Source organism: Ogataea parapolymorpha, chromosome III, assembly GCF_000187245.1.
Source record: "Ogataea parapolymorpha DL-1 chromosome III, whole genome shotgun sequence".
Taxonomy (NCBI): Eukaryota; Fungi; Ascomycota; class Pichiomycetes; order Pichiales; family Pichiaceae; genus Ogataea; species Ogataea parapolymorpha.
In genome coordinates this window covers 796,715-823,994 of record NC_027864.1, presented here as the reverse complement: position 1 = coordinate 823,994, position 27,280 = coordinate 796,715, and the positions used below count along the sequence as shown (strand labels likewise).

General features: G+C 51.2%; 17 protein-coding genes across 17 annotated transcripts; 11 read left to right on the top strand and 6 right to left on the bottom strand.

Annotated features, from left to right (window-relative positions):
- Positions 1-42: 42 nt before the first annotated feature.
- On the top strand, positions 43-1,818 carry HPODL_00628 (ATPase (PP-loop superfamily); the record flags this gene model as incomplete). The annotated part of the gene is made up of 1 exon (XM_014080589.1): positions 43-1,818. One exon carries the CDS (start codon positions 43-45, stop codon positions 1,816-1,818), a length of 1,776 nt encoding a protein of 591 aa, XP_013936064.1.
- A 138-nt stretch (positions 1,819-1,956) lies between these two features.
- On the top strand, positions 1,957-2,481 carry HPODL_00627 (60S ribosomal protein L6-B; the record flags this gene model as incomplete). Its single annotated transcript, XM_014080588.1, has 1 exon — positions 1,957-2,481. One exon carries the CDS (start codon positions 1,957-1,959, stop codon positions 2,479-2,481), a length of 525 nt encoding a protein of 174 aa, XP_013936063.1.
- Positions 2,482-2,597: 116 nt separating this feature from the next.
- HPODL_00626 (uncharacterized protein) lies at positions 2,598-3,827 on the top strand (the record flags this gene model as incomplete). Its single annotated transcript, XM_014080587.1, has 1 exon — positions 2,598-3,827. One exon carries the CDS (start codon positions 2,598-2,600, stop codon positions 3,825-3,827), a length of 1,230 nt encoding a protein of 409 aa, XP_013936062.1.
- HPODL_00625 (uncharacterized protein) lies at positions 3,828-5,048 on the bottom strand (the record flags this gene model as incomplete). The annotated part of the gene is made up of 1 exon (XM_014080586.1): positions 3,828-5,048. The coding sequence occupies one exon, from the start codon at positions 5,046-5,048 to the stop codon at positions 3,828-3,830; it is 1,221 nt and encodes a 406-aa protein (XP_013936061.1).
- Positions 5,049-5,149: 101 nt separating this feature from the next.
- On the top strand, positions 5,150-6,049 carry HPODL_00624 (Spermine synthase; the record flags this gene model as incomplete). Its single annotated transcript, XM_014080585.1, has 1 exon — positions 5,150-6,049. The coding sequence occupies one exon, from the start codon at positions 5,150-5,152 to the stop codon at positions 6,047-6,049; it is 900 nt and encodes a 299-aa protein (XP_013936060.1).
- Positions 6,050-6,876: 827 nt separating this feature from the next.
- On the top strand, positions 6,877-7,731 carry HPODL_00623 (putative secreted protein; the record flags this gene model as incomplete). Its single annotated transcript, XM_014080584.1, has 1 exon — positions 6,877-7,731. One exon carries the CDS (start codon positions 6,877-6,879, stop codon positions 7,729-7,731), a length of 855 nt encoding a protein of 284 aa, XP_013936059.1.
- A 171-nt stretch (positions 7,732-7,902) lies between these two features.
- On the top strand, positions 7,903-9,246 carry HPODL_00622 (putative secreted protein; the record flags this gene model as incomplete). The annotated part of the gene is made up of 1 exon (XM_014080583.1): positions 7,903-9,246. One exon carries the CDS (start codon positions 7,903-7,905, stop codon positions 9,244-9,246), a length of 1,344 nt encoding a protein of 447 aa, XP_013936058.1.
- A 230-nt stretch (positions 9,247-9,476) lies between these two features.
- On the top strand, positions 9,477-9,840 carry HPODL_00621 (putative secreted protein; the record flags this gene model as incomplete). Its single annotated transcript, XM_014080582.1, has 2 exons — positions 9,477-9,731; positions 9,766-9,840. 2 exons carry the CDS (start codon positions 9,477-9,479, stop codon positions 9,838-9,840), a joined length of 330 nt encoding a protein of 109 aa, XP_013936057.1.
- Positions 9,841-9,888: 48 nt separating this feature from the next.
- HPODL_05163 (uncharacterized protein) lies at positions 9,889-10,402 on the bottom strand (the record flags this gene model as incomplete). The annotated part of the gene is made up of 2 exons (XM_014080581.1): positions 9,889-10,325; positions 10,357-10,402. 2 exons carry the CDS (start codon positions 10,400-10,402, stop codon positions 9,889-9,891), a joined length of 483 nt encoding a protein of 160 aa, XP_013936056.1.
- A 53-nt stretch (positions 10,403-10,455) lies between these two features.
- Positions 10,456-11,388, top strand: HPODL_00620 (uncharacterized protein; the record flags this gene model as incomplete). The annotated part of the gene is made up of 1 exon (XM_014080580.1): positions 10,456-11,388. The coding sequence occupies one exon, from the start codon at positions 10,456-10,458 to the stop codon at positions 11,386-11,388; it is 933 nt and encodes a 310-aa protein (XP_013936055.1).
- A 75-nt stretch (positions 11,389-11,463) lies between these two features.
- HPODL_00619 (V-type proton ATPase subunit C) lies at positions 11,464-12,618 on the top strand (the record flags this gene model as incomplete). The annotated part of the gene is made up of 1 exon (XM_014080579.1): positions 11,464-12,618. One exon carries the CDS (start codon positions 11,464-11,466, stop codon positions 12,616-12,618), a length of 1,155 nt encoding a protein of 384 aa, XP_013936054.1.
- Positions 12,619-12,729: 111 nt separating this feature from the next.
- Positions 12,730-14,391, top strand: HPODL_00618 (MFS transporter; the record flags this gene model as incomplete). Its single annotated transcript, XM_014080578.1, has 1 exon — positions 12,730-14,391. One exon carries the CDS (start codon positions 12,730-12,732, stop codon positions 14,389-14,391), a length of 1,662 nt encoding a protein of 553 aa, XP_013936053.1.
- Positions 14,392-14,409: 18 nt separating this feature from the next.
- Positions 14,410-15,768, bottom strand: HPODL_00617 (uncharacterized protein; the record flags this gene model as incomplete). The annotated part of the gene is made up of 1 exon (XM_014080577.1): positions 14,410-15,768. One exon carries the CDS (start codon positions 15,766-15,768, stop codon positions 14,410-14,412), a length of 1,359 nt encoding a protein of 452 aa, XP_013936052.1.
- A 153-nt stretch (positions 15,769-15,921) lies between these two features.
- HPODL_00616 (kinesin heavy chain) lies at positions 15,922-17,733 on the top strand (the record flags this gene model as incomplete). The annotated part of the gene is made up of 1 exon (XM_014080576.1): positions 15,922-17,733. The coding sequence occupies one exon, from the start codon at positions 15,922-15,924 to the stop codon at positions 17,731-17,733; it is 1,812 nt and encodes a 603-aa protein (XP_013936051.1).
- Positions 17,734-17,778: 45 nt separating this feature from the next.
- On the bottom strand, positions 17,779-19,161 carry HPODL_00615 (Catalytic subunit of Nem1p-Spo7p phosphatase holoenzyme; the record flags this gene model as incomplete). The annotated part of the gene is made up of 1 exon (XM_014080575.1): positions 17,779-19,161. The coding sequence occupies one exon, from the start codon at positions 19,159-19,161 to the stop codon at positions 17,779-17,781; it is 1,383 nt and encodes a 460-aa protein (XP_013936050.1).
- A 93-nt stretch (positions 19,162-19,254) lies between these two features.
- On the bottom strand, positions 19,255-20,718 carry HPODL_00614 (uncharacterized protein; the record flags this gene model as incomplete). Its single annotated transcript, XM_014080574.1, has 1 exon — positions 19,255-20,718. The coding sequence occupies one exon, from the start codon at positions 20,716-20,718 to the stop codon at positions 19,255-19,257; it is 1,464 nt and encodes a 487-aa protein (XP_013936049.1).
- Positions 20,719-20,837: 119 nt separating this feature from the next.
- On the bottom strand, positions 20,838-27,257 carry HPODL_00613 (Glutamate synthase [NADH]; the record flags this gene model as incomplete). Its single annotated transcript, XM_014080573.1, has 1 exon — positions 20,838-27,257. The coding sequence occupies one exon, from the start codon at positions 27,255-27,257 to the stop codon at positions 20,838-20,840; it is 6,420 nt and encodes a 2,139-aa protein (XP_013936048.1).
- Between the last annotated feature and the right edge of the window lie 23 nt (positions 27,258-27,280).

Sequence of the window (27,280 nt, the reverse complement as noted above, 5' to 3'; positions counted from 1 at the left end):
ATATTTTTTTTCAGTTTTTTATCTAATATATTTCAGCTCCGAATGAAGTTCGTCGCTTTGATCTCCGGCGGCAAGGACTCCTGCTACAACATTCTCCATTGTATGGCCAACGGACACGAGCTCGTATGCCTGGCAAATCTCTATCCACCCCCTTCTGACTCGCACGAGCTCGACTCCTTTATGTACCAGACCGTGGGCTTCGATATCGTGCCGTACTACGCAGATTGCACGGGAAAACCACTGTACCGGCGGATGATCTGCGGCGACTCGCACAACCAGAAGCTAGAATACGAGCGAACAGAGAATGACGAGACCGAGGATCTGTACGAGCTGTTGAAGCTCGTGAAGAAGCACCACCCGGACGTGGAGGCTGTTAGCGTGGGGGCCATTCTGTCGTCGTACCAGCGCACCCGCGTGGAGGATGTGTGCAGCCGCCTTGGACTCACCGCGCTGGCGTATTTGTGGCAGAGAGATCAGGAACAGCTGATGGGCGAGATGTGCGCCTCAAAAATGGAAGCCAGACTCATCAAAGTGGCCGCTATCGGCCTCAACGACAAGCACTTGGGGCTAACTTTGCAGGAAATGTACCCAGTACTGGTGGATTTGAATAGAAAGTACGGGGTGCACGTGTGCGGTGAAGGCGGCGAGTTCGAGAGCTTGGTGTTTGATGCGCCCTTCTTCACCAAGGGAAGGTTAAAAATCATGCACCAGGAGACCGTGCGACACACCAACGACGAGGTGTGGTATCTGAAGTTAAAAGTGGAGGTGGTAGAGAAACAGGGTGGGGGCAGTTGCGATGTGGTGCAACCACCACTGTTGCACGAGCCGTTCAAGGGGATCAGAGAGCAGATTAAACACGGCTTGCGGGAAGCACCGACGAGTGACGCGCAGCACTTTCGGCACGGGCATCAGAACTCATCACACTCAAAATCCCTTCTTCGCCTAAGTAATATCACCTCCACGCAACCAACAGCAGAGCTACAAATGACCCACATAATGTCCCAACTAAAAGATTACCTGGACAACCATAAGTTGCACCCCACGAACGTGATCTTCTCCTCGCTACTCGTGAGCGACATGTCAAAATTTGGCCTGCTCAACTCCATATACCAAACAATGTTCACACACCCACTCCCACCAGCCCGTGTGTGCGTGGAAACCAAGTTGCCCGAAAACTGCTTTGCCCAGCTTTCCGTGGAGATCATAAACAACACCAGCTTCAAAAAGGGTCTGCACGTCCAGGGCCGGTCTTATTGGGCGCCATCAAACATCGGACCGTATTCGCAGTCCATAGCAGACACATCCACCTACATGGCCCACATCAGCGGCCAGATCCCGCTAGTCCCTAAAGACATGAGCGTGTGCAAGGATGTTCTGACTCAGACGGTGCTTGCACTCCAACACTTTGAGCATGTCAAGGAAGCCATCGGAAGCAAGACAGTGCTCTTCATGTGCTGCTTTGTGACCGACGCAAGCCTCGTGGACGCCGTTAGTCACACGTACACCCTCTATACTCAAGCATCACGTGATCTTGACCACGTGCCGCAGTTAGTGACTGTGATTGCGAGCGCGCTGCCACGTGGGGTGGACGTGGAGTGGACGGGTGTCAGTGTGAATGAGGCGGTGGGAGACTACGAGCACGCAAAGATAGCGTTTGATACAGACATGGAATATTCAGCAGACAGACACTACAGGATATACTACGATGGTCTTGGGCTGCCTGCTACATTGCCGAGTTCCTACGAGATGGTTCCGGTGCGAGGTGTGTTTGACGTTTCCGGCGAGCAGCGGCGGTATGCCGTGGTGGAAATGCCATGAGCCCTGTCTGTAAATCACGTGCCCAACCAACACCGCGCACCAGAAGTCGCGGAAAAAATTTGGCGGAGTGAGGGTGGTTGGCCTGCGCGAAGAGATTACTCAGAGATATTTCTTTTCAGCCAAAGAGTTATTTCCAAGATGTCGACCAGAGCTCCAAAGTGGTACGAATCGGAGGACGTTCCTGTTCCAAAGCAGACCAGAAAGTCTGCCAGACCCCAGAAGCTGAGAGCCTCGCTTGTTCCGGGCACCGTTCTGATTCTTCTTGCTGGAAGATTCAGAGGCAAGAGGGTTGTCTACCTGAAGAACCTTGAGGACAACACCCTTCTTGTTTCCGGCCCATTCAAGGTCAACGGTGTTCCTTTGAGAAGAGTCAACGCCAGATACGTCATTGCCACCTCCACCAAAGTGTCTCTTGACGGCCTTGACCTGTCCAAGTTCAACGTGAGCTACTTTGCTAGAGAGAAGTCCAGCTCCAAGAAGTCGGAGGGCGAGTTCTTTGGCGAGGGTGCCAAGAAGGAGATCAAGACCGAGAGAATCGAGGACCAGAAGGTTGTTGACAAGGCCCTGATCTCCGAAATTAAAAAGACCCCATACCTGAAACAATATCTGGCTTCCACCTTTTCTCTGAAGAGCGGTGACAAGCCTCACGCCATGAAGTTTTAGAGTCCATCACCGCCATCGCCCTGTCCACCAACTCCAAGTCCTTGCAGGGACCTTCCATATTGCAATAATAATGTGATAGTTATATTGGTTTTTCTTACGTAAATTTTTTTTCCCTCATGTCTTTGTCTACCAAGTACCAGGTCGATCCCAAGATCCCTGCTGTGCTGCCATTTGAGAAGATGTACTCCATCCAGGTAGGTGACCGACTGTTTCGCCTCAGCGGCGCGTCGGTCTCGTTCGACTCACCGTCCTACTTCACCTCTTTTTTTGGCCGCAAGGAAAACGAGAACAAGGTGCTCACTGTTGATCGTTCTTCTGCCGTGTTTGACAAAATATGCTCTCATTTGCAAGGATACTGCATTCGTGCGGACAACGAGTACGAATTGATGCATTTGTACGCGGACGCGACCTACTTCAACCTCCAGAAACTGCTGAAACAGCTCACCGAGGATTTCTATTACTGCAACGTGGGCGGCCTTAGTTTCCGGTTCCCGCAGGACCTGGTGGCCGGCGAGGGCAACAGCCCGAACTACTTCACGGTGGCGTACCAAACCACGTTCCAGAGCCCGTATTTCCGCGGCGAGCTGAAGGACGTGATCCGCCCGCCGCCACAGAGCCCGATCGTGATCAAACGCAGCGCCAAGCTGTTCACCGACCTGCTCAATGCGCTGTCGACGGGCCGAATCTGCGTCGACAACGAAAACCATCGCCGCCAGCTGCTGGCAGAGTGCCGCTACTACAGGTTTCTTGCTCTGGAGCAGAAACTGATTCCGCACAAAATCCAAACAAACCCGTTCACCCACTGCGAGGAGATTGTCATTGCGCTTGCCGACGTCAAAAAAGACTGTCTCTCGATCACGTGCGCCGGCCCAGCCGTGTACAAACGGCCCTTCGTGGACGCCAAGGCGCGCGTGCTGGTGCTCCAGATCGAGTCCGAGGAAGCTAGTCTACTGATCCACACAGAGCTCTCTTTTGTCAATCTATTATTTACCGGCGCCACCGCGCGCCGTCTGTACACACTGCTGAGCCCACTGGACGGCGACCTGTACGAATCCACGGTACTAGAGGACGGCAGCGTCCAGGAGAAGCTGCGGATGTTTGTTTCTCTGGATGAGTGCTCGTTCACGCTGAACGGCCACGAAACGAAGAAAAACTGGTACATGGACTTTTTTGCCGGCGGCAGCGAGAACACACAGTCGCTCAACGGCGACGTCATCGACGTCAAGCTGCTGCGGTCGCAGTGGACCGTCAACTCCAAAGACCAGGGCCGGCTCTGGTTCAACGGCGTGCTGGCCGACGGCGTGTTGGACGTGGCCAACTTCAATCGCCGCCGCGGCTTCCTGTGATCAATGCTCGCTCCGCTTGCGCAGCTGGTTCACCGAGAACGAAGCAAACAGGTCGCCCTTCTCGTCCCACTCCACGTCGTTACACCCGTACACCTCTCGCAGCTCCACAGACGTCCAGCTGTCCAGCGTGTACTCGAGCAGACAGTTTTCGGCGCCGCGGACGCTGAGCACGAGACTTTGGGCCGAAGCCGCGCCGCAGATCACCGGGCTCGCCACGGCCACCGTGCGCTCCAGACCCAGTTTTCCGTCTTCTGCCACGGAAACCACCAAAAACGCACTCATCTTGTCAAACAGCACCACCAGCCTGTTCTGCGACGGCAGCTCCAGCAGCTGCGACACCGTGAACTCCTTCAGGTCGCCGGCGTCGTTCTGGAACCGCGACGGCACCAGGTGCTCCTCGGTTAGATACGGCTCGACCGCGGCAGAGAGATCGAGCTTGTCGGCAAGCACGCCCTCCTGCCAGCGCCACGAGCACAGAAACGGGTCGCCGCCGCCGCTCACCAGCACCCTGTCGCGACACCACCGCGGCGCGACGATCGACGCCACAAACTCCTCGTGCTCAAACAGCCATTTCTCGATGATGTAACTTTGCGGGAACCGGCTCAGTCTGATGTGCTCGTCACGATCGGTCGTGACAACGAGCTCATTTCCGGCGCCGTCCGAAACGTTCAACACCCCCGTCAGCATCGACACGTGACCCAGAACCGGCACCATGTCCTTTTCATCCTTGATCTCAGCCGATAGCATGTCAATACAGTAGACGTCTCCAAACTTGTCTCCGACGACGACTGTCGAGTCGTCGAGCGACGTCGACACGGCACAGGGCCTCTTTGGCAGAGGCTGCCGTTTGATTTGTCGCAACGACCCGTCGTTCAGCTCAAACACCACCACCGCCTTGTCTGTGTCTGTAGTGAGGATGAGATATTTCTCGTTTCTGCTGAGATGGATGTCTCTGATGTAGCAGAGCTTTGGAGGAGCTCCCGGGCCCGGTGTCGGCACCTTTGGCGGCTTGCGGTCGCCGGCAACGCTTTCTTGCTCGAACTTCCTGGTGCGTGCCTCATACTCCTTGATCAGGGCATAGTTTTGGTCGACGGTGTCGAGCCAGGAGTCGGTCAATTGCCAGTTTTCGCGGCGCTGGAAAACAAACAGTTTCTGGCCCGCACTGGCAAACAGCAGATCGCCCTTTTCGTTGAGCAGTACCTTCTGGAACGGATGTTTCATGAATATTGGATCGCTCTAAATATTTTCAGAATTTTTTCCAGCGTCGATCGGCCCGCAAATTTTTTTTGGCACCCCGATACGCTATCAGAGCTTCCACCAAAATGCCATTAACCCACCCATTGATCAAAGACGGCTGGTTCAGAGAGGAAAGCGACGAGTTCTTCCCGGGTCAGGCCATGCGCCTTAGGGTTGCCGAGATTCTGCACGCGGAAAAGTCCAAGTTCCAGGACGTGCTGGTGTTCAGGTCCACAGACTTCGGCAACGTGCTCGTCCTGGACGGCATAATTCAGGTCACAGAGCGCGACGAGTTTGCGTACCAGGAGATGATTACGCACGTGCCGCTGTTTGCGCACCCTAACCCGAAAAAAGTGCTGGTTATCGGCGGCGGAGACGGAGGAGTCCTCAGAGAGGTGCTCAAGCACGATTGCGTCGAACGGGCCACTCTGGTCGAGATCGACGAGTCGGTCATCAACCTCTCCAAGAAATACCTGCCGAATATGGCCAAATCGCTGTCGCACGAGAAAGTGCAGGTTGTTCTGGCAGACGGTTTCGAATACCTGAAAAATACAGCTGCCCGCGACGAAGTCGACAAATACGACGTTATTATCACCGACTCGTCGGACCCAGACGGCCCAGCCGAGGCGTTCTTCCAGAAACAGTACTTCGAGCTGCTCTACAACGCGCTCAACGCCAACGGAATGGTCATCTCGATGGCATCCGAGAACATATGGCTCAACATCGACAAGCTCAGGAGTCTCAAGAACATCTGCAGTCAGGTGTTTGCGGTGACCGAATGCTGCTATTGCACTATCCCTACATACACCTCCGGACAGATCGCGCTCATGTGCTGCTCGAAAAACCCAGACCTCAAAGTGTCCGCGCCGCACAGGGCAGAGTCACGTGACCGCGAAGCGCAGCTGTTCCGGTACTACAACTCGGCGATCCACAGCGCCAGCTTTGTGCTGCCGAGATGGGCCGCCGACAAGTTGAACGGTGTCTAGAAGCCAAATATATCGTCGATCGTCTTGCGCGACTTCTTGCGTTTTTTCCTGTTTTCATTCCTCGGCTCCTCGAGGCTTGCATTGACAAGCTCTGCAGGGGCGATCAATTCTCCGACCTCTTCCTCCTGCAAGAGCTGCGGCTCAGGATCTGGCTCCGGGGCCGGCACAGAGCGCATCTGCAGCAGAATCGCACGGATCTTGGCGACCAGGCCCATCAGCGTAAAGCCAAGAGCCAGATACTGGCCCAGCTCGATCACGGCGTAGAATCTGTAGTAGCAAGTAGGCAGAATGCGTTGCAGCAAATAATTAATCACAGTCTGGAGCTGCTGTTTTTTTCGCTGCACCAGCTGCGCCGCCTGTGTGGCGCTCAGCGTGCGCTTCTGGAATTTGGGGAAATGCGACCTTGTGAACCTAAGCGAGGAGAGCTGTCTCTTGCCTGTGATCTCGTCGATGTCGATGCAAAGTTGCAACACCGTCCGCAGTCGCCGGTGCAGGATGTTGAAATGCTTCCACCACAGCGACGAGCGGTGCTGTTTCGAGTCCCTGTGGTACACCAGGTGCGCGATCTGGTACTCGTTCAGCAGCGCCGCCTCCATTCACGCTGAAATTTTTTCACGTTCTCGCCTGTTTCTGTGTGGTATGCTTACGTAACGAACACGACGCGGTGCACCATTGTGATTTTTTTTCCAGACACCGCAAGGCACCCCTTGGCGTGTGCGCGCGAGAATGTCACTAGACGCTCCGACGCATTCTAACACGCACAAGTATATATACCAGGCCCTGTAGGAACTTTTGTTTTCCAAACACTCTCACTCTAGTCATTCATTATGCAATTGTCCAAGATTGTGCTCGCTTCCGTCCTTGCTTCCCTGGCCACCGCGGCCGACGAGATCGTCAACCAGATCGGCGACGGCCAGGTCCAGGTCCAGACTGATGAAACCGCTGCTGCGACGGCTCAAACAACTGCTGCTACCGCTGCTGCCACCGCCGCCACTGCCGCGGCTACTACCCAGGCCGCTGCTGAGACTCCAGCTACCTCGTCTGCAGCTGCCACCTCTGCCGCTGTTTCCGCTGCCTCCGCCGAGCAGGACACCACAGTCACCGCCCTGGCCACCGAAACCCTCACCACATGTCCAGAGAGCTCTGCAGCTGCTCAATCCACCCCAGTTGGTACTTCTGGCACTGCTGGCACTGCTGCCACCAGCTCCGAGGCAGACCAGACCCTGTACGTCCAGACCACCCTAACTACCACTGTCGAGGGCACTCAGACCGTTGTGACAACCTACTGTCCATACTCTTCTACCCCAGCTGCCGTTTCTTCTGGAACCACCCCAGCTGCCACCTCTGTCACCGCCGCTACCACGTCCTCTGCCCCAGCAAAAAGCTCTTCGAAAGATTCCTGGAACACAATCTACACCTCTTCTTCTTCCGAGGACATCACCTACGTGGACGAGACCACCACGCCAACTTCTACCGTGACAAACAACCACTACTCGACTACCAACGAGTACGTCACCACCACGTCCACCTATGCTGGTGCATCGTCCAAGGCTGCTGTTGCCTCGTCTTCTTCGCTGAGCTCGAACGGCACCTCCTCGATCGAAAACTTCGAGGCAGGTGGTGCCAAGCTGATGGTCAGCTCCGGAGCCATTGGCATTGCGGCCCTGGCATTACTTTTTTAAACTTATGACAATGTATAGAATAAAAACTATTTAAAGTGACACTATTTTTATCTCCCGCCGCGCTGCCGGGCCCCAAAATTTTATCGGATGGCCGAATATTCGGTGGACCGATAAGTGACAAGAAAAAATATAAATAGCCCCCATTTTGTTTCTATAATTTTCTAACCCACAATGAAAGCCACAATCTTGAGTTCGCTACTGCTTGCTTTGGGCAGCTTCGCACTGCCTGTTCCGAAGAAGGGCTACCACGACGTTGAGACTGCTGCCCGTGTCGCCAGAACATTGGTCAACAGAGAATCATTAGCAAATCTGGCCACTATCCAAAAAAAGGATGGCGTCCCTGTTTCGTTCATGGAATATTATGCTGATTGCCAGGACGACGGCGAGCCAATTTTCTTGCTCGTCAACATCTCCTCGAGCCAGAGGAATATCGATGAGGGTTCTAAAGTCTCTGTCTCCATCAGAGTCGGAGACCACCCAATCAACGATCACGTTAATCCACACTACATTGGAGGCAGAGTTCGTTCTGCTGCCGGCTCTCCACGCGTCAACTTGAAAGGTTCATTTGTCCCTGTCGCCGGCTCTCCAGAATTGGATGCTTGTTTCGCTCTCAGACACCACGATGCTCCAGCTTGGTACCCTGGCTCCCCTGTTCACTCCACCTTCTGGGCCAAGTTCCACGTCGAGGAAGTTTACATCATTGGTGGCTTTGGAGACGCAGCCTACATTGGCGAGATTCCCGCTGATTTGTACTTGAATGCCACTACCTTCGACGACGAGGAGCTTTCTGAGGAGCTCTCTTCGATTATTGAGCTCCCAGAACAGGAAAATACCTACCTCACGCGCATCGTGAAGGCCTTCTCCCGTTTCTTCGGTCTTCAGGAGAATGAGGACGAAGAGCAGGAGGGATGCGACTTTGAAGAGGAAAAGGAATTCGACATCCAAGAGGAGGAGGATCAGGAGGAGGAGGAAGACTGCGACTTCGAGGACGAAGACGATGAGGAAGATGGTGAAGATGAAGATGACGAAGACGACGAAAACGATGAGGAAGATGAGGACGATGAGGACGACGAAGACGATGAGGAATGGAAGCAACTCGCAAGGGACCAGAAGAAGTTCTGGAAACATTACGGCAAGGAGCAGAAGAAGTATTGGAAGTCTCACGGCGACGAGCCTGAACAGCCAGAGGACCCTGAATGCGAAGAAGTGGCTGAGGTTGAAGACCCTGACTACTGGAAGAAGCACGGCAAAGACCAAAAGAAGTTCTGGAAGCATTACGGAAAAGAGCAGAAAAAACACTGGAAGTCTCATGGCGATCAGCCTGAGGACCCTGAGAACCCTGAGGACGCCGAAGTTGAAGTGATGACAGAAGTCGACGACCCTGATTACTGGAAGCACTATGGAAAGGACCAAAAAAAGTACTGGAAACATTATGGAAAGGAGCAGAAGAAATACTGGAAGTCCCACGGTAAGGATGATGACGGGGAGCAGCAGGTGATATTTGTTGACTATTGAGATCGATACCGCAGACCAGAGAACGCCAATCTTTTATTCAAATGTTGTAACGAGCTACAATCATTATTGTTTTTAGTCCATATTTGTAAATTCTATGCGCCCTATTTTTTTTTTTTTTCGCCTGGCCGGTGCAGGGTCGCGTTATCGCGTTGCTGGATTCAGTTACTTGATACGGAGGAGAAAAGGTTTCCCGTATAAATACTAAAAACCGTCTTTTTTTTGTCCAAAAAATGGCTCCTCGCAGAAGGAACGTTACTCTCGCAGCCGCCTCCGCAGTCGCGCTTTTAGGAGCTGCGTCGCTTGTCGTGACCACATATCCTCATTTATTGGAAAGATTACCGTGGTGGAAAAAGAAGTCCGCCACCGAGAACAAAGAATCCGAGCAAGACTCGTCTGCCGAGACGGCAGAGAATATTGGCGACTCGACTGTTGTTGTGCAAGAAAACCAGTTGACTGAGAAGGAGCTCAAAGAGGTCCTCAAAGAGGTAAGTAGCTAGCCGCGTCGAGCTAACTGATAAGAAAGCGATACCTATTCCTGAAGGTGCTACTCTTGATGACCTTATCGCCCTTGCTGATAAGGCTAAATCTGTATAAGGTGCTCAAGGGCATACAGGTCTAATTGCGGTTATATATGTTGTATATTTAGTGTTCATGAGACGGGTTAATATGCTTATTGAATTCGCTCCACGTTAATTTTTCGTTTGGCAGGTAGCAGAACTTGACGCCAATCTCTTCCACGTCTTTGTTTCTATACTCATCATCAAAAAGACACATTTCTGACGGGTCGATGTCGTTTCGGCCAGCAAGCTTCGATATATGGTTTTTCTTCGATCCCCATCCCCATTCGCTATCGTCGATGTACTTTTCGAGATTGAACAGCTTGATCAGTTTCTTTGCGGTTGGCGGGCTTGCTGTTCTTGAGGCGGTGAATATTTTAATGTTTTTAGACCGCAGATATTCGAAAATTGGCACCACGTCCTCATACAGGGTCACTTCGTAGCCGTACTTGTCGACCACTGTGTTTTTCTTGCTTTTATGGAGTTTCAGAGGCGTGGATATATGTGTATCACACCAGCACGCTAGGTTAGCACAAGTAATTGGCACACTTACGCCAAAGCGTGTAGTCTAGATCAAACACCACGGCTTTGTAGGACATGAAATAAAATTAATAAAATAAATGCAATAAATAAAATAAAAATATTTAGTCTAATGGCGCATCTAGAGCGATATAAGTCCACACTGAATGAGTCTTTAGACAAATCACAAAACTTGCTGAGCACTCTGGTGGATTTAAAGAAAAAAGGAGCACTGGATGACGCGGATACAGACCTACTGAACTCCCTTCACCGAGAGGCCGTTTTGGACAATGTCCAGCTGATCAACGCCAAAAACGAGGTGAAGAGCATGTACAACAAACTGGCCGACGAGAACCTGAAAAAACTGCATTCTGGGCACTACCAGTTCAATAACATGAAGATCCAGCGGTATAAAGGCCAGAAGCTCAGGAACGAGAGTCTGGCAGCAGAGTTCAGCAAGCTCATCTCACAGATCCCAGAGCTGGAACTTGATCAGGTTTTGGACAATGAGAACACAGAGGACCAGGAGTTTTTGAATGGACTACGCAAAAGCGGTCTTGACATCAGGCTGCAGTTTGCAAAGTCGGATTTCAGCGACCAGATAGACGAGACTATTGTGAGCCGTGTAGAGGAGATTTTAAAGAACGAGGAGGTCAAAAAGTTCCGTCTGGTGCAACTGAATGACAAGCACTACGAGCGCGAGCGGACAGTTCTGCAGAGCATGAGTTTGAAGTGGCAGAACCGGTTAGCGGAGCTGACGAAGTTTGTGAGGGACGATTCGGCGAGACTTTTAAAAACAATTGAGGACGTGAAGGAGGAGTTGCGCGAGGAGCACGAGGAGGAACTCGAAGAAGAGGAAGTTGAGGAGGAGGAAGAGGAAGAAGAGGAAGAGCGAGCAGAGCGTGAAGCAGAAGAAAAAGACGACCAGGCAGAAGACGCAGAAGATGCTGAAGATGCAGAGGATGGAGAGGACGATGCGATGGAAGTGGAGACAGAAAACCAGGTGGCCAGTGACGAAAGAACACCAGTTCCAGATGCTAACTCCGACCTGGAGCTGGACGAGTAAATGTAGCAGATGTACTTTTTAAAAACAATTTTACCCGGCTTGTTTGTTGCAACATTTTATTTACAGCTTGTCAGCATGGACGCCAATTATCTCCTAATTTCCCTTCCCAAGAGCACGTCAACGGACAAAGACTCACTTAAGGACTGGCTCCAGACACATATTAACGGTGGCAGCGTCGATCTGTTTGAATACCAGCTTCCGGGCTTCAAAGTGGGCACTCTCGACTCGCTGGTGCTCCAGAGCGAGGAGCTTGGTAGAATCGACCAGCAGCTGTACGGGTCTATTGGAAAAGTACAGGATATCATGGCAAGCATCCATGGCGAGGGCGATGCTAAATTTGTGGCCAAACAGAAGATCGACGGCAAATTCGTGGACCAGTATTTGGAGTCCTTCCGGTGGAACACCTCGAGATATAGACTGGATAAACCCATCGAGGAACTCATCAACTTGATCTCAAGCGAGGCATTGAATGTCGACAACGATCTGAGGTCGTCCTACGCTAATTACAACCAGGCCAGGTCGAATCTTGTGGCCGCTCAGCGGAAACAGACCGGAGACCTGTCTGTCAAGTCACTGCATGACATTGTGCGTGCAGAACACTTCGTGCTGGACTCTGAACACCTCCAGACCGTCCTACTGGCCGTGCCAAAGAGTGTCAATGATGAGTTCCTCAACCAGTACGAGACATTGGTGGAATTTGTGGTTCCACGGTCTGCACAGCAAATAGCCCAGGACTCCGAGTACTACCTCTATTCCGTCACATTGTTCAAAAAATACGTGCCCGCGTTCTTGTCCAAGGCCAGAGACGCCAAATGGATCCCTAGAGACTTCGACTACTCCGAGGAGGTGATGGCTAAAATGAGAAACGAGTACCAGGAGGCGTCTAAGGAAGAACACACGCTCAAGAACGACCTGCTCAGACTCTCCAAAAGCGCATACTCGGAAATCGTCTCGTCGTGGACACACATCAAAATCCTCAGAACCTTCGTCGAGAGCGTCCTCAGATACGGCCTTCCCCCAGACTTCTACTCGTTCTTGCTGAGACTCCCGGCAAAGGCCATTTCGAAATCCAAGCGGGAACTCATCCAGAGATTTGGCTACCTCGGCGGCAACGCATTTGCCAAGGACAAGAAGGGTAACCTTGTCGCTGACGCGGGGCTCCACGAGTACGCCTCGCTAGTTGACCAGGATTACGAGCCGTTCGTTTTATACGAGATCAGCTTGAGCTAGAGGAAAGAGATCGACGCGTCGATAGACGCGTATATTGTAGATGACGTCATTGGGTGATCAACGTACCCCCTCAGCACATGAATATTTACAACTAAATTGTAATATTTGACTATGTCGCGCAATTACAAGAAACTCAGTAGCAGGCCTACGCAACAGAATCCGTTTGAGCCTGAGGAGACCAGCACGGCACTCGAAACCTATCCGATATCGCTTGAGCCGATAAATATACACGGGCAGGCGGAGTCTAAGGCACAGCAATGGCAACACCAGGAGGACGTGTTTGCGGACCCGTCCGATGAGCAGGACTCGCACGAGTCGGAGGAGACGGGCGGGCTGTATTCGCACGTGGATTTCGACGCAACCGTCCACAGCCGTCTAAAGGGCCGGCGACTCCTATATTTCACGTCGTTGTTTAGCTCCATAGGAGTTTATTTGTTCGGATTCGAGCAAGGCGTCATGTCGCTGATTATCACAGAAAAATCGTTTTTGAGCTATTTTGACAACCCAAGCAGTATAGAGATCGGGACCTTGATAGCCCTGTTAGAGCTGAGTGCGCTTTTCTCTGCTCTGGTGGTGCCCAAGGTGTCGGACGCCAAGGGCCGCAAATACACGATTCTGACGGGCGCTCTGTTATTTTGTATCGGTGGCATGTTCCAGACATTTGCTCCCTTTGAACAGATATGGATCATGATGATCGGCAGGATCATCTCTGGTTCCGGAATTGGGTTTCTGAGCTCCATCATCAACCTATATCAATCAGAGTGTTCTCCAAACGACCAGCGTGGTATGATCGCGTCGATGACGTTCAGCTGCAACATCCTTGGGTTTGCGTCGTCTATCTGGCTGGACTTCATCTGCTCGTTTCTGTCCGGCACGTACGCGTGGAAAGTGCCGCTTCTGGTACAAGTCTTTTTGGGAGCCGTGCTATTTTTCGGGGGCTTCTACATAGTGGAGTCTCCCAGATGGCTTTTAGCCATTGACCGCGACAACGAGGGCTATGGGATCCTCAAGCTATTCAACGACGACGATCCAGACCCTGAGAAGGCGAAAAAAGAGTTCCTGGCCATCAAGCACACCATCGAGAGCGAGAAGAAACAGCTCGAGCGCGAGCAACGCAGCTGGCTCGGGACGATCGTCAAAAACCGCAGAGTCATCACCATCGGCGCGTCGTCTCTGTTTTTCGCGCAATTCAACGGCATCAACCTGGTGAGTTACTACGCTCCGCTGATATTCGAGGAGGTGGGTTTCGAAGGAAAATCTGCCTTTGTCATCACCGGAATAAATGCCATTATTTATCTCCTATCTACACTTATACCATGGTTCCTCGTTGATAACATCCGGATCGGGGGCCGCAGACGACTGCTCATAGCCGGCGGACTGTTGATGGGCAGTTCGCTGTTTGTCTCTGGGGTCATGAGCGCTCTGAATAACAAGTTCGGGTCAATCATGGTGGCCGTTCTCATTGTGCTTTACAATGCTGCTTTCGGATTCTCCTGGGGCCCATTGGCGTGGCTCTATGCCAGTGAGATATACGCTGACTCCTATACCCGTTCAGTCGGTGCATCTTTGGGCACCTCCATCAATTGGTTCAGCAACTTTGTTGTTGGAGAGCTCAGTCCTGAACTTCTTGACCTCATCAGTTGGAGGTTGTATTTCATATACGGCGCCTTCTGTTTTGTCAGCTGTATTGTTGTGTACAAGTTCTATCCTGAAACAACGGGAGTCGAGCTTGAGGACATGGACAAATTGTTTGAGGAGTTCAAAAAAGAATGATACATAATACAATACATCTCATTTCTTCCCCATCTTGAACCACTTTGGTACTTTGCGTGTGTTGTGCGCGGTCGTGGGAGTTGGTGCTGGAGTCTCGTCTTTCGGCGGGGTGCTAGCTTTGCTGGTTTCGCTTTGCGTCGTTTCTACTTCTTTCTTGCTAATTTTAACCTCCTCCAGCTCGTCCAATCCCTTGGCAGCCTTCAAATACTCGTCCTTCACGTACTGCGAACGTTTGAAGTCGTCCCGGTACACGAGAAGCGAACGGTGTGCAAATTGACAGTCTTTCACCAGCTCTTTTTCGAAATCGTCTGTGCTAGTGAGGATTGCCTGTCCAGGATAGGCCGTGTGCAGCTGGAATGCTGGACGCGGCTTTTCTCTCTGTGCTTGGGTCATGTGAACGATTTTTGTAGAGAGCACGTTATAAAGATCTCCTAGAGTATGATCAGGTTGCAAAACAAGTTGCACTTGAGTGTAATCCGGGAATTTGACTCTGATCACGCATTCTTCGACTGCAGGCTTTTCAGGAGCAAGTTGTTCGCGCTGTCTTTTGCTCATCATCTGTTTATTAGGGTGTGCTCTTTTGGCGAGCAGAGATTGGTAGAGTCTAGCCTGCTCGATGGACATGTCGTAAACGGACTCATCAACGTGTTCATCTTCGTTGTGTTCTGACTTTGGAACGTAAACCTGGATTGGGTTAGAGGTTGCCACTGGAGACGGTGTTTCCTCGGAAAGCGCAGGCCGCTGTTCAGAGCTCTGAGTCTCACTTTTATGCTCAACTGAAGCTGGAGGCATAGTCGGGTGCGGCTGGCTTATTTCATGTTTTTCTGCCTTAAATCTCAGTCTCAATGTATGGTTCCCGGTGACAAGACCTAACGATCTTAGTGAGTGCTTGAGCTCAGACGTTCCTGTCATCGTCTTGCTCATGCTCTGCACAATGGGCTCGTAAATGTATTTGCACTCTCCAATTGCTTCTCTGTGAAGCAGCTGTATGTTCAGACTTTTCTCAAATTCCTGCAGAACCTCCTCAATGCTCTTATCGCTGTCGCATTCCTTCACCAGCTGGGAAGGCGGAGGCAGAACGAAGGTTGAGTCTCCTTCTGGAGCCATTATCTGCAACTTTATCACCACTGAGCCTCCTCCAGTGGACTTCGTGTCCTGTGGCGCCTTCACTAGTTCCAACTTGCAACCCTGAGGCAAATTGGCCAGTCTCAAGGGCAAAGACAGATCCAGCAGCTGATTCCCGTGTTTGAGAACATGCTGGCTCGGCTCGAGCTTGAAATGGGCACAGCTTTCTATGAGAACATCATTGAGAATTTTAGAAGGGCTAACCTTGCATTTAAATGTTCGGAAGTTGTATGAGACCGTTAGCGAAGACATCAACTATTCTATGTGGCGATGAGAAATAAAATATTTTGATTTCTCCAGAATTTATACGCCACATGTGGCTGGTCGATTGGTCGCGTTTTATAAACAAAAACATTTATTTACCTTTCCAGTGTATCTCTACAGTTTTGCTAATAGCTCGCTTCAATGTCCCACAAAGCTTCCAACGCCAGATCCCGGTCGCCGACAAAGTCGCCTAGCAAACTACAGTACAAATTGCTGGCTCCAGACCTGGGGGGCACAGAGTATGTGAATAATACCAATATAAAGGTGATTGTGCGGTTTAGGCCCGAAAATGAGATGGAGAAGGCCAGCGGCGCCACGAATATTGTCGAATACCACCCAGATAACCAGAGCGTCTCTGTCACTGTGGCGTCTAATACCACCAATTTCACGTTTGATCGTATTTTCTGCGAAGACACGGAGCAGGAAGAAATCTTCAATTACTCGGTCAAACAGACCACCAACGATCTGGCCTTGGGCTATAATGGAACGGTGCTATGCTATGGTCAGACCGGATCCGGAAAATCGTATACAATGATGGGCGATCTGCACGACGAGAGAAATAAAGGACAGACTCCGCGGATATTCGAGCAGATATTCCAAGGCATCGAGGACTCCCCAAAGACGCTCGAGTACACGGTGGGCGTCTCGTATTTGGAGATTTATAACGAGAATTTGCGGGACTTGCTCAATCCAAAGAACAACTCCAAGCTGGCGATCCATGAAAACAAAGTCGATGGTGTTTATGTGAGCAACTTGGAAACTCTCTATGTGTCAAACCTCAACGATGTGTACACTATTCTAGACCAGGGAAACAAGAATCGAAGCGTCGGCTCCACGAATATGAACGAGCAGAGCTCACGGTCGCATGCAATTTTTCAAATACGATTGAGCTCCAAGAATTTGGAGGACGGGATAATCAAGACAGGTAACTTGTTTCTGGTCGATCTCGCAGGTTCAGAGAAAATCGACAAAACAGGTGCTTCCGGGCAGCTTTTAGAGGAGGCCAAGAAAATCAACTCGTCGCTCTCTGCGCTTGGCAATGTCATAAACTCTCTCACGGACGGCAAGTCCACGCATATCCCTTATAGAGATTCCAAGCTCACGCGTATTTTGCAGGAGTCTCTCGGAGGAAACTCCCGAACCACGCTAATTATCAACTGTTCGCCTTCTTCGCTCAATGATCAGGAAACGCTCTCCACGCTCAGGTTCGGGTCCCGAGCCAAATATATCAAAAACAGTGTCCACATTAATAGCGAATTGAGTAATCATGAGCTCAAGAAACGATACTTTGACCAAGCCAAAATCAACGAAGAAAACGTCCGGAAAATACAGAAACTGGAGACACGGAACCAGGAGTTGGAAGAGGAAAATGGACAGTTGAAGGAAGAGCTGGCAAAGTTCAAGGAACTCATGAACATGAAGACCACGTCGAACGAAGTGACCAAACTGAACGATACGATCATGATGCTAAAGTCGTCTCAATTGGTCATGACCAGAGAGCTGGAGCAAAAAAATGCATACATAGCCGAGCTTGAAAGCAAAGCGAATGAGTCTGTTGAAAGCACCTCAAAACTCGAGGCTTTGGAGAAGGCCATTGAGCATTTCTCCGATCACATTGAGCAGATCGAAGGACAGAATAGACAATTGAAAAAAGATATCCAGGCGTTGCAACAGATGAGCAACCAGAAGACCAACAAGATCAAGGAGTTGGAGCAACAGTTGAAAGCGCAGGAGATGCTTGTGGAGCAGGATACACAGATATTTGAGCAGAAACTCAATCATTTGAAAGGACGTGTGTCCTCGCATAGATCATTGAAACAGCGGACATTGTCAGGTGAAAAGGAGAATTCTGGGTCGAGCATATCATCGCGCACACGGCCGTCTACCAAAAATCGAATAGGACTCAACCTGAGAATTGTGAAGCCAATGAGAGGCGGTCAACAAGGGACATGAAATTGATTTATTTATTACGTTACTCATAAAGTATGGCCTTGCGATTTACTCAAAAACGTCTTGGCCCAGCTTGAGTCCGAGAATGTTTCTGACATCGCTTGTGAATCTGAGGCTGTTCAACAGAGGCAACAAATTCATTAGTTCGGAGTCATCAGGATCGTTGATCCAACCCTCGATCATGATTCCGTTTTTCTTGTGAAAGCTGTAACTGATTGGCGAGTTGTCTATGATGATGACCCTGCTGAGGTCTGTTACTGGTCTCCCCACGGAAGATCCTCTCGTTCTGCTTGCAGAGCGGTCTCTAACAGAATTGACGGTCTCGTTGGAATTGTTTGTTCCTGGTGGGTGCGGCGAGGTGGTTGGTGTGGATGGTCTCTCTCTTTGGTGACCGGTCAGAACCCCGAGGTCCTTCACATAACCTTTGCCTTCGGTGAAAATACAGCTGTTTCGGTAAAATCGTTGGCTGAACAGCTTTTTCTGCGAAATGTCTCCTTTGTCTTTAAGCATGACCTCTTGTTCTAGATAGTTGATCACCGGATCGGCGTACTCCTTGATGGAGGCAGTGAAGCACACGAGGTTGAACCAGTTGCGGACGATCGACAAGAACTCGTCCACATAAGGTCGTTTATATATGTGATATAGCGTAGCCAATTGACTATTGATTCGGATCTCAATGGTGGTTCCTTTATTTTTGTTGAGAATCGATGAATTGTGTCTCGAAAGAGAATGTATGAGGGTTTCGTCTAGATCAAGAACAAGCGTTTTTTGTGGCAGGTTTGGAGGATGATTAATGTTGAAGTTGAACAGCAGTTTGGGGAAGATAAACTTCTTTTTCCGAGGCGTCATGAGATTGTTATGGCGTGTGTTCTTCCTGCGTTCTGTATTATGTAGCTGCTGTGGCGGCTGTCGAATTGCGCTGGTAGAGGCTACCGGGCCCGTTGGTGATTTGATCGGATCCTCGCTCTTATCCAGCTCAAACTCTATGTCTTCCTCCATTATCGTGGTGATTTGAGTTGCAGGGTCTTCACGAGACCGCTGAGGCTGGAGGATATGTACCTGATCTGCGCTAGTGTCAGGGGCTTGTGAAACGGGCATCGTTTGTTGGATTGCTTCTTTCTTGCTAAACACATTTATCAGTGCCCTCACAGGGTACGTGACGATATAAAGCACCAGAAGGACCGGATTGACGATGATATGCTTTGGGATGAAAAACAAGATGCTTAAAAGAGTGCTAAAAGACGATGGATCGTCGCTATCCTCCTCCTCATCGAACACAAGTTGCTGTTCCTTCTGGAATTGTACTGGAGGATCGAGCTGTCTTGTGACAATATCCGAATCGTCAATGTCTGATGGAGACTTCTGATCCGGCGGGAACGCGGGGTTGAACGCCTTATCCACGGTGTTCGCCAGAAATTGGATAGAGTTCATATAGAGGAATAATCCAACAAAAAATAAATATACGACAGAAAAATGTTATATTGTTGTGGAATAAATAAAGCGGAGCCTTATTTTTTTAGGAACTTATTCTTTGCGGTAGCTGCGTCCTCTGGGTGGCCGTCCGCTGCCGCGGCCGCGTCCTCGTCCTCGCGAGCCATTGCTGATGCTGCTGGCCGATGAAGAGTTCTTGATCTTCTCTGTATCCTCTTCCTCCTCTAGCAGCCTATACCGGAAATTGTAACCCCTGGAATGACATTCCATCTGCACCTGACCTTCATCCACATTCAGCGTGAGAAAGCCATAACTAAGGTCACACAGGTTGAAATGCCATGTGTTCTGGAAAGATATGTAGTACAGATCGTTGAGCTGGCGAATGATGGTGTTCAACTCTCGTTGTCTCGACTGCAACCCAAACGAGTCCATCTCTTCAGTGTTGGTCAGCGACTGTGAAAGCTGTAGCGGCAGGATATCCTCAACACCCTTAGTCGAAATAGGGATTTTATCAAACACTTCCAGAGCTAATTCTGTACAGGCGATCATGAGCGGGTCATTGAGCTTAAAAAGCAATCTTTCATAGCGTTGTTGGATGTTCTTCCAGATCACGGCAATTTTCGACCGTGCGTCGTTGAACTTGAGCTTGAAGCTCTCAAAGCTGGGGTTGATCGACAGCTCGTTGTACGAAGAGGTGTATTTGAAGTGCAACGAGTTGGAGATCGAGTAGTCCATCTTGAAGAAAATTAATAGATGCTCAAGTAACGGTTCTCTGGCGGGCGACTGGTGAGTCACAAAGATTTTGATCGCTTTGTTATAAAAGTCTGTGTGTTGTTCGCTGAATTCAGTCAGTGTGTAGATGAGTTTTCCCAATTGCAGAAGAGTGATCCAGATATTGCCCGGGTCACCACTGATAGGAAGAACATAGTCTGAGTTTTCGATGTCTTCAAGATTAGTCGTTTCGCCGACAATATCCGCCAGCTCGAGCGACGAGCCCTGATGCACAAGCTTGTGGTACGATAAGGAACCGCCAATGCCGGCCAAAAGGATATTTAGTCCCTGGGGAGTGGTGATTCCAAATACGTTCCCGTCGTCGATCACGTGCAGGTTAGGAATCTTATAAACACCGTAGCGGAACTTGTTGACCACAAGTGAGTCCTCGCACATTCCAAATATGGTGTACACGGGCACTTCGAGCTTCAATTCGCCGCGCAAAAAGCGCCCCAGCTCGCTTATTTCCTGGTTCTCTAGCAGCGTCTTGAGGTTGGTGGTCTCGCTTGAAAGGTGTTCGACCGAGTCACCTGTCACCTTGGAAAGCTTTGAAATTTCCACAATGAGGTCTTCGGACAGCAACGGCGAGAACTCGACAATGTGCCGCAAATAAGACTCATGGATTCTATGCACACTGCCTTCGTCGAGAAACCCAAAGTTTCCCGTATGTATGATCACGTCCGCCTGGTACTGTCGTGCCAATTGGTTGAACAGTGACAGCTCGCCACGGATATCCGCTACGCAAATGATTTTGACGCCGTCCTTATCAAATTCTCGAACGTTCATATTTGAGAGAAATTGGATAATCTAAAAACTATGGGGATGGAAATGTTCTAATAAAGAAATCCTTTGCATTTATTTTTACAAAATAATTTTACCCTTCTCCAATTAGACAGTAAACTTAATCAATACACTTTAGCAGCAAGCTCTTCCAAAAGCTTATAGTTGCGCTTCTGGATCGAGCCATTGCCTGGAAGACGGGTCTCGCCCATCAAGAACTGGTCAACTTCACGGGCACACTGTCTTCCCTCTTGGATACCCCAGACCACCAGAGACTGGCCTCTTCTACAGTCTCCGGCAGCAAACAGGTTACCCTTACCCTCAACCTGGTATCCATTAGGATCGGTCGTGGACACGGTTCCGCGTGGCGTTCTCGAAACCTCCAGTCTGTCAGCTTCAGGACCAACAAATCCCATGGACAGCAAAACCACCTCTGCAGGGAAGAACTCCTCCGAGCCTGGAATCTCAGCCATTTGCCAGGCGCCGGAGTCTGATCTCTTCCACTCCACTCTGACGGTCTTGATGCCCTTCACGTTTCCATCCTCGTCGCCAACAAATTCCTTCGACAAAATACAGTATTCTCTAGGGTCTCTGCCGTAGTGCTCCTTGACCTCGGCGTGTCCGTAGTCCACGCGGAAAATACGAGGCCACTGTGGCCATGGGTTGTCCTTGCCTCTTTCCTCGCTTGGAGTAGGCAGAAGCTCAAAGTTGGTCACAGACTTAGCTTTGTGACGAGTGGCAGTACCAAGACAGTCGTTACCTGTGTCACCTCCACCAATGACAACGACGTTCTTGCCCTCGATCTTGGCCCTGATCTGGTCCAGGTTGTCCTCCAACAGGGCCTGGGTGTTGGACTTGAGCAGAGTCATGGCGAAATCGATGTTCTTCAGCTCTCTTCCTGGAATCTTGAGGTCTCTAGGAATAGTAGAGCCAACACAGAGCAGCACGGCGTCGTTCTGGTGTTGCAGCTCGTCAACAGTGATATCCTCACCGATTGTGGTGTTGCAAACAAAAGTGACGCCCTCAGCCTCCATTAGGTCGGTTCTTCTCTTCACGATTCCCTTGTCGAGCTTCATGTTTGGAATACCGTACATCAACAGTCCTCCTGGACGGTCTGCTCTTTCGTAGACAGTGACGGTGTGGCCGGCCTTGTTAAGCTGGTCAGCAGCAGCGAGTCCCGACGGACCAGAACCAATGATGGCGATGTTCTTGCCTGTTCTAACGGCAGGAGGCTCTGGCTTAATCCATCCCTGCTGGAACCCATAGTCGATTATTCCAGCCTCAATAGACTTGATACCAACAGGAGCATTGCCAGACACATTCACCACACAGGCACCCTCGCAAGGAGCTGGACAGATCTTGGAGGTGAACTCAGGGAAGTTGTTGGTCATGAGCAGTCTCTGCAGAGCGTCGTACCATCTGTCCTTGAACACCAGCTCATTCCATTTCGGAATCACGTTCGAAATAGGACATCCAGTGTCGCTCTGACAGAACGGAATACCACAGTCGATACATCTGGCTGTCTGGTAGTGCAGGTCCTCCTTGGTCAGTCTACTGGACAGCTCCTTCCAGTCGTTTATTCTGGTCTTGGCAGGTCTGTAAGGCTCGTTTCTTCTCTTGTACTTGACGAAACCGCCGAGCTTGTCGAGCTTCACCGCCTTCGTCTCTTCGGCCTTGATGTCCACGATCGTGTCTTCCAAATCCATCACTTTTGGTTCCTTGGCCGCACTGGCAGCAGACACGCGCTTGGACTTTGGTCTCGAAAACTCGCCGTTCGTGATGTCTGCCTCTGGGTCTTCCTTGATGGTCGAGAAGTACGACGAAGCCTCTTTCTTCTTCAGCTCCTCCTGTTTGCGGGCCTCTTCCTCCAGAACTCTCTTGTAGTCGACAGGAAGAACCTTCACGAACCGCGACAGGAATCTGTTGAAGTTGGTCAGGATTCTGTCGGCAATCTCAGAACCAGTGAAATGTCTGTGGTCTTCGATCAGACCTCTCAGGAAAGCAATCTCCGACGGATCGGTGATCGTGCTCAGCTCCACCATCTCCTTGTTGACCTTCTCCTCAAAGTCCTGCGCCATGTTCAGCACGTACGCAATACCGCCAGACATACCAGCAGCAAAGTTGCGGCCCACAGACCCCAAAACAACCACTCTTCCTCCGGTCATGTACTCGCAGCCGTGGTCTCCAGTTCCTTCCACAATGGCCGTGGCACCAGAGTTTCTCACGGCAAATCTCTCGGCAGCAATACCTCTAAAGAACGCAGTACCGGACGTGGCACCGTACAAACAGGTGTTACCAATGATGATGTTCTCTTCGGCCTTGAACTTGGAGTCCTTTGGCGGATACACGATCAGTCTGCCTCCAGAAAGACCTTTGCCGACGTAGTCGTTACAGTCACCTTCCAGCTCCAGGGTGATACCGGCTGCGAGGAACGCACCGAACGATTGGCCGGCAGAGCCTCTGATGTTCACGTGGATCGTGTCATGTGGCAGACTAGAAGGACCAAATCTCTTGGAACATCTGTACGACAGCGTGGTACCAATAGATCTGTCAGTGTTGATGGCCTCGGCCTCAATGGTGACCGGCAGCCCCTTATCGAGAGTCACTTCGGACTCGTCGATCAGCTTGTTGTCCAGTCTCACGTGCAGTCTGTGGTCCTGTTTCTTAATACACCGGGTAGCAACGCCGGGTCTGATGGTGTGAGCTGGAGTGAGAATTGGCGACAGATCGATGTTGGCGTTCTTGGTAGTTCTCAGGTCGTCTCTCACGTACAGCTTTTCCGTTCTGCCCACCATCTCGTCGATTGTCCTGAACCCTAGCTTGGCCATGATGCCCCGCAGCTCGTTCGAGACATAGTAGAAGAAGTTGATCACGTGCTCTGGAGTTCCCTTGAACTGTTTTCTCAGCACAGGGTCCTGGGTGGCAATACCAACGGGACAGGTGTTTGTATGGCACTTTCTGTTGAAAACACAGCCCATGGAGATCAATGGGGCCGTGGCAAAGCCCCACTCCTCGGCACCCAGCAAACAGGCAATGGCAATGTCTCTTCCGGTCTTGAGCTGACCGTCGGTCTGCACAGTGACTCTTCCTCTCAGATCGTTCAAAACCAGAGTCTGGTGAGTCTCGGCAAGACCCAGCTCCCATGGCAGACCGGCGTACTTGATACCGGTCCATCTGGCCGCACCAGTACCACCGTCGTGTCCAGAAATGAGAATGTGGTCTGCCTTGGCCTTGGCGACACCAGAGGCAATGATTCCAACACCAACCTCAGAAACCAGTTTGACAGACACTCTGGCTCTAGGGTTGGCGCACTTGAGGTCGTAGATCAGCTGTTTCAGGTCCTCGATCGAGTAGATGTCGTGGTGCGGTGGTGGAGAAATCAGACCAACACCGGCAGTGGAGTGTCTCGTCTTGGCGATGCTGTTGGACACCTTGTATCCCGGAAGCTCTCCTCCCTCACCTGGCTTGGCACCCTGGGCCATTTTAATTTGCAGCTCGTCGGAATCAGACAGATAGTACGAGGTGACACCAAATCTTCCAGAGGCCACCTGTTTGATAGCAGACCTCATGGAGTCGCCGTTGTCTGAAGGTTTCGATCTCTCGACGTCTTCACCACCCTCTCCGGTGTTCGACTTTCCACCCAGTCTATTCATGGCAACGGCCAGCGTGGAGTGCGCCTCCATCGAGATGGAACCGTATGACATGGCACCGGTGCAGAATCTTCTCACAATCTCTGTCCAAGGCTCAACCTGGTCGATAGGCACAGGCGTCGAGTTGGCAAAATCGAAGTCCAGAAGACCTCTGAGCGTGCAGTTCTTGATGGCATCGTACTCTTTTTTCGAGTAGGCATCGTACGCCTTCTCGTTCTTGTTCCTGACGGCGTCCTGGATGTTGGCAACGGCAGCCGGCTCGTTCACGTGAGCGTCTCCGCCGTCTCTCCAGTGGTACTCTCCAGACTCCGGAAGACCCTTTGGCAGCACCGTTTCTCTGGACGGGAATCCCTTTTCGTGCATCGAGAAGGCATCCTGCGCGATATACTCGAAGGTGATACCTTTAATTCTCGAAGCCGTGCCGGCAAAACATCTATCAATCACAGAGTTGTCGACACCAAGCGCCTCAAAGATCTGTGCACCTTTGTACGATGCCAACGTGGAAATACCCATCTTGGACATCACCTTGAGCAAACCATCGTCGATGGCGTGTTTGTAGTTCTCCAGCACCTGTTTGTCCGTCAGGTCGCCAGCCAGAAGATTCTCGCTGTTCAATTTGACCAACGTCTCCATAGCAAGGTACGGGTTGATGGCGTCTGCACCGTAACCAACCAGACAGCAGATGTGGTGGACTTCTCTGGCCTCTGCGGTTTCCAAGATCAGAGCAACCTTGGCACGCTGTTTCTGTCTCACCAGGTGGTGGTGGACGGCACCGCAGGCGATCAGCGAGCTGACCGGGATTCTCTCTGCACTGGTCTTTCTGTCAGACAGAATGATGATCTGGTGGTCGTCGACAATGGCCTGGGTGGCTTCCTGACAAATTCTGTCCAGGGCATCCGTGTAGCCTGTCAAACTCTCCGACTTGTCGAAAGTGATGTCAATATTGGCAACAGACCATTTAGGATACACCTTGTTGATCTCCTTCAAAGCTCTGAGCTCGTCGCTAAGTAGCACTGGAGACGGCATCAACAATCTATTGCACTGTCCCGCATTCATCTCCAAAAGGTTGCCCTGTGGTCCAATGTAGCACTCCAGCGACATGACGATTTTCTCTCTGATCGGGTCGATAGGAGGGTTTGTAACCTGTGCAAATAGCTGTCTGAAGTAGTCGAACATCAGTCGTGGCTGCTCTGCAAGACACGCAAGGGCAGCGTCGTTACCCATGGATCCCAGAGCCTCCTTGCCGCCGGCTCCCATTGGGCCCAGCAGAGCACCCACCTGCTCCTGTGTGTAGCCAAAGGCAAGCAGACGAGGGTCTTCCTGGACTTTCAGAGTCAGATCGATTGGCGTGCTCAGGTCCAGGTTCTTGTTCTGCAGCTTGGTGGTCAGCTCTGGCATGGTGATCATGTTGGAAGTAATCCACGCCTTGAAATCGAATCTGGATGCAACCTGTTTCTTCAGCTCTCTGTCGTCGACAATTCTGCCCTCCTTAGTGTCCACAAGCAGCATTCTTCCAGGCTGCAGTCTGCCCTTCTCGACGATCTTGTTCGTCTCGATTGGAATCACACCCACCTCGGAGGCACAGATCATTCTGTTATCGTCGGTGACGTAGTATCTGCACGGTCTCAGACCGTTTCTGTCCAAGTTGGCACCACAGAATCTTCCGTCGGCAAACGTGAAGAGCGCAGGCCCGTCCCACGGCTCCATCAGACAGGCGGCCCACTCGTAAAAGGCCTTTTTCTTGTAGTCCATGTGCTCGTTATTCTGCCAGGCCTCTGGAACCAGCATCATGACGGCCTCTGGAAGAGACAGAATGCCGTTGATAACGAGCAGTTCCAGCACGTTGTCGAGCGCGGCGGAGTCAGAACCGCCCTCCTCGATGATCGGGTACAATTTCTCGAGCTCCTCGCCAAACAACTTCGACTGCATCACGCCTTCTCTGGCGCGCATCCAGTTCTTGTTGCCCCTGAGCGTGTTAATCTCACCGTTGTGGGCTGCCCATCTGAGAGGCTGGGCACGGTCCCAGGACGGGAAAGTATTTGTGGAGAATCGGGAGTGGACGAGAGCGAAATGGCACTCGTAGTCTGCGTTCACGAGGTCGTGGTAGTATGAGTACACCTGAGTAGGGACGAGCTGGCCCTTGTAGACGATGTTCTTGTTGGTCAGCGAGCAGATGTAGAACCAGTTGTGCAGGCCAATCGTGTGGGTGGACTGTTTTCTCAGAATGTACAGTTTCTTCTCAAACGTCTTTTCGAACTTGGACTCGAACTCCTCTGCCGAGTACACAGCCTTAGGCTTATTTCCCGAGCCGTACACCTCCTCGAGAACCACCAGAGGCTGAAGAATTAGTGGTTCTCTCGAGGAGGCCGCTGGGCCCAAAATCGACGAGTCGACAGGCACGTGCCTCCAGCCGAGCACCCTCAGGCCGAGGCTGGCGGCGATGTTCTCGAACGTGCTCTTGGACTTCCGAAAAACGTCCTCGTCCTTCTTGAAAAACAGGTTTCCCACTGCGTACTGCCCGCTGGGTGGCAGCTCGATCGAGCAATGGTACTCAAACTCCCGCGCCATGAACTTGTGTGGGATCGATGTCATCACACCGGCACCATCTCCGTCCCGGGCGTCAGAGCCCACGGCTCCTCGATGGGTCATGTTGCAGAGCAGGTAGCGGGCGTCCGAGATGATCTTGTGCGAGGGCTTGCCCTTGATATGGCACGCAAAGCCCACACCGCAGTTGTCCTTCTCGTACGCTGGGTCGTACAAACCCTTGGAGGTAGGGATGGTGGAGGCCCACGTTTTGTTTTCCGGGACCTCGTCGTAGTTATACACCGAGTAGGCCTCTGGCACTTCGCCGGCGGTCGGCTCGTACTCCAGATGCTGATCGCTTTTCAAAACCATGCTGAGGAAAAAGAATACGGATC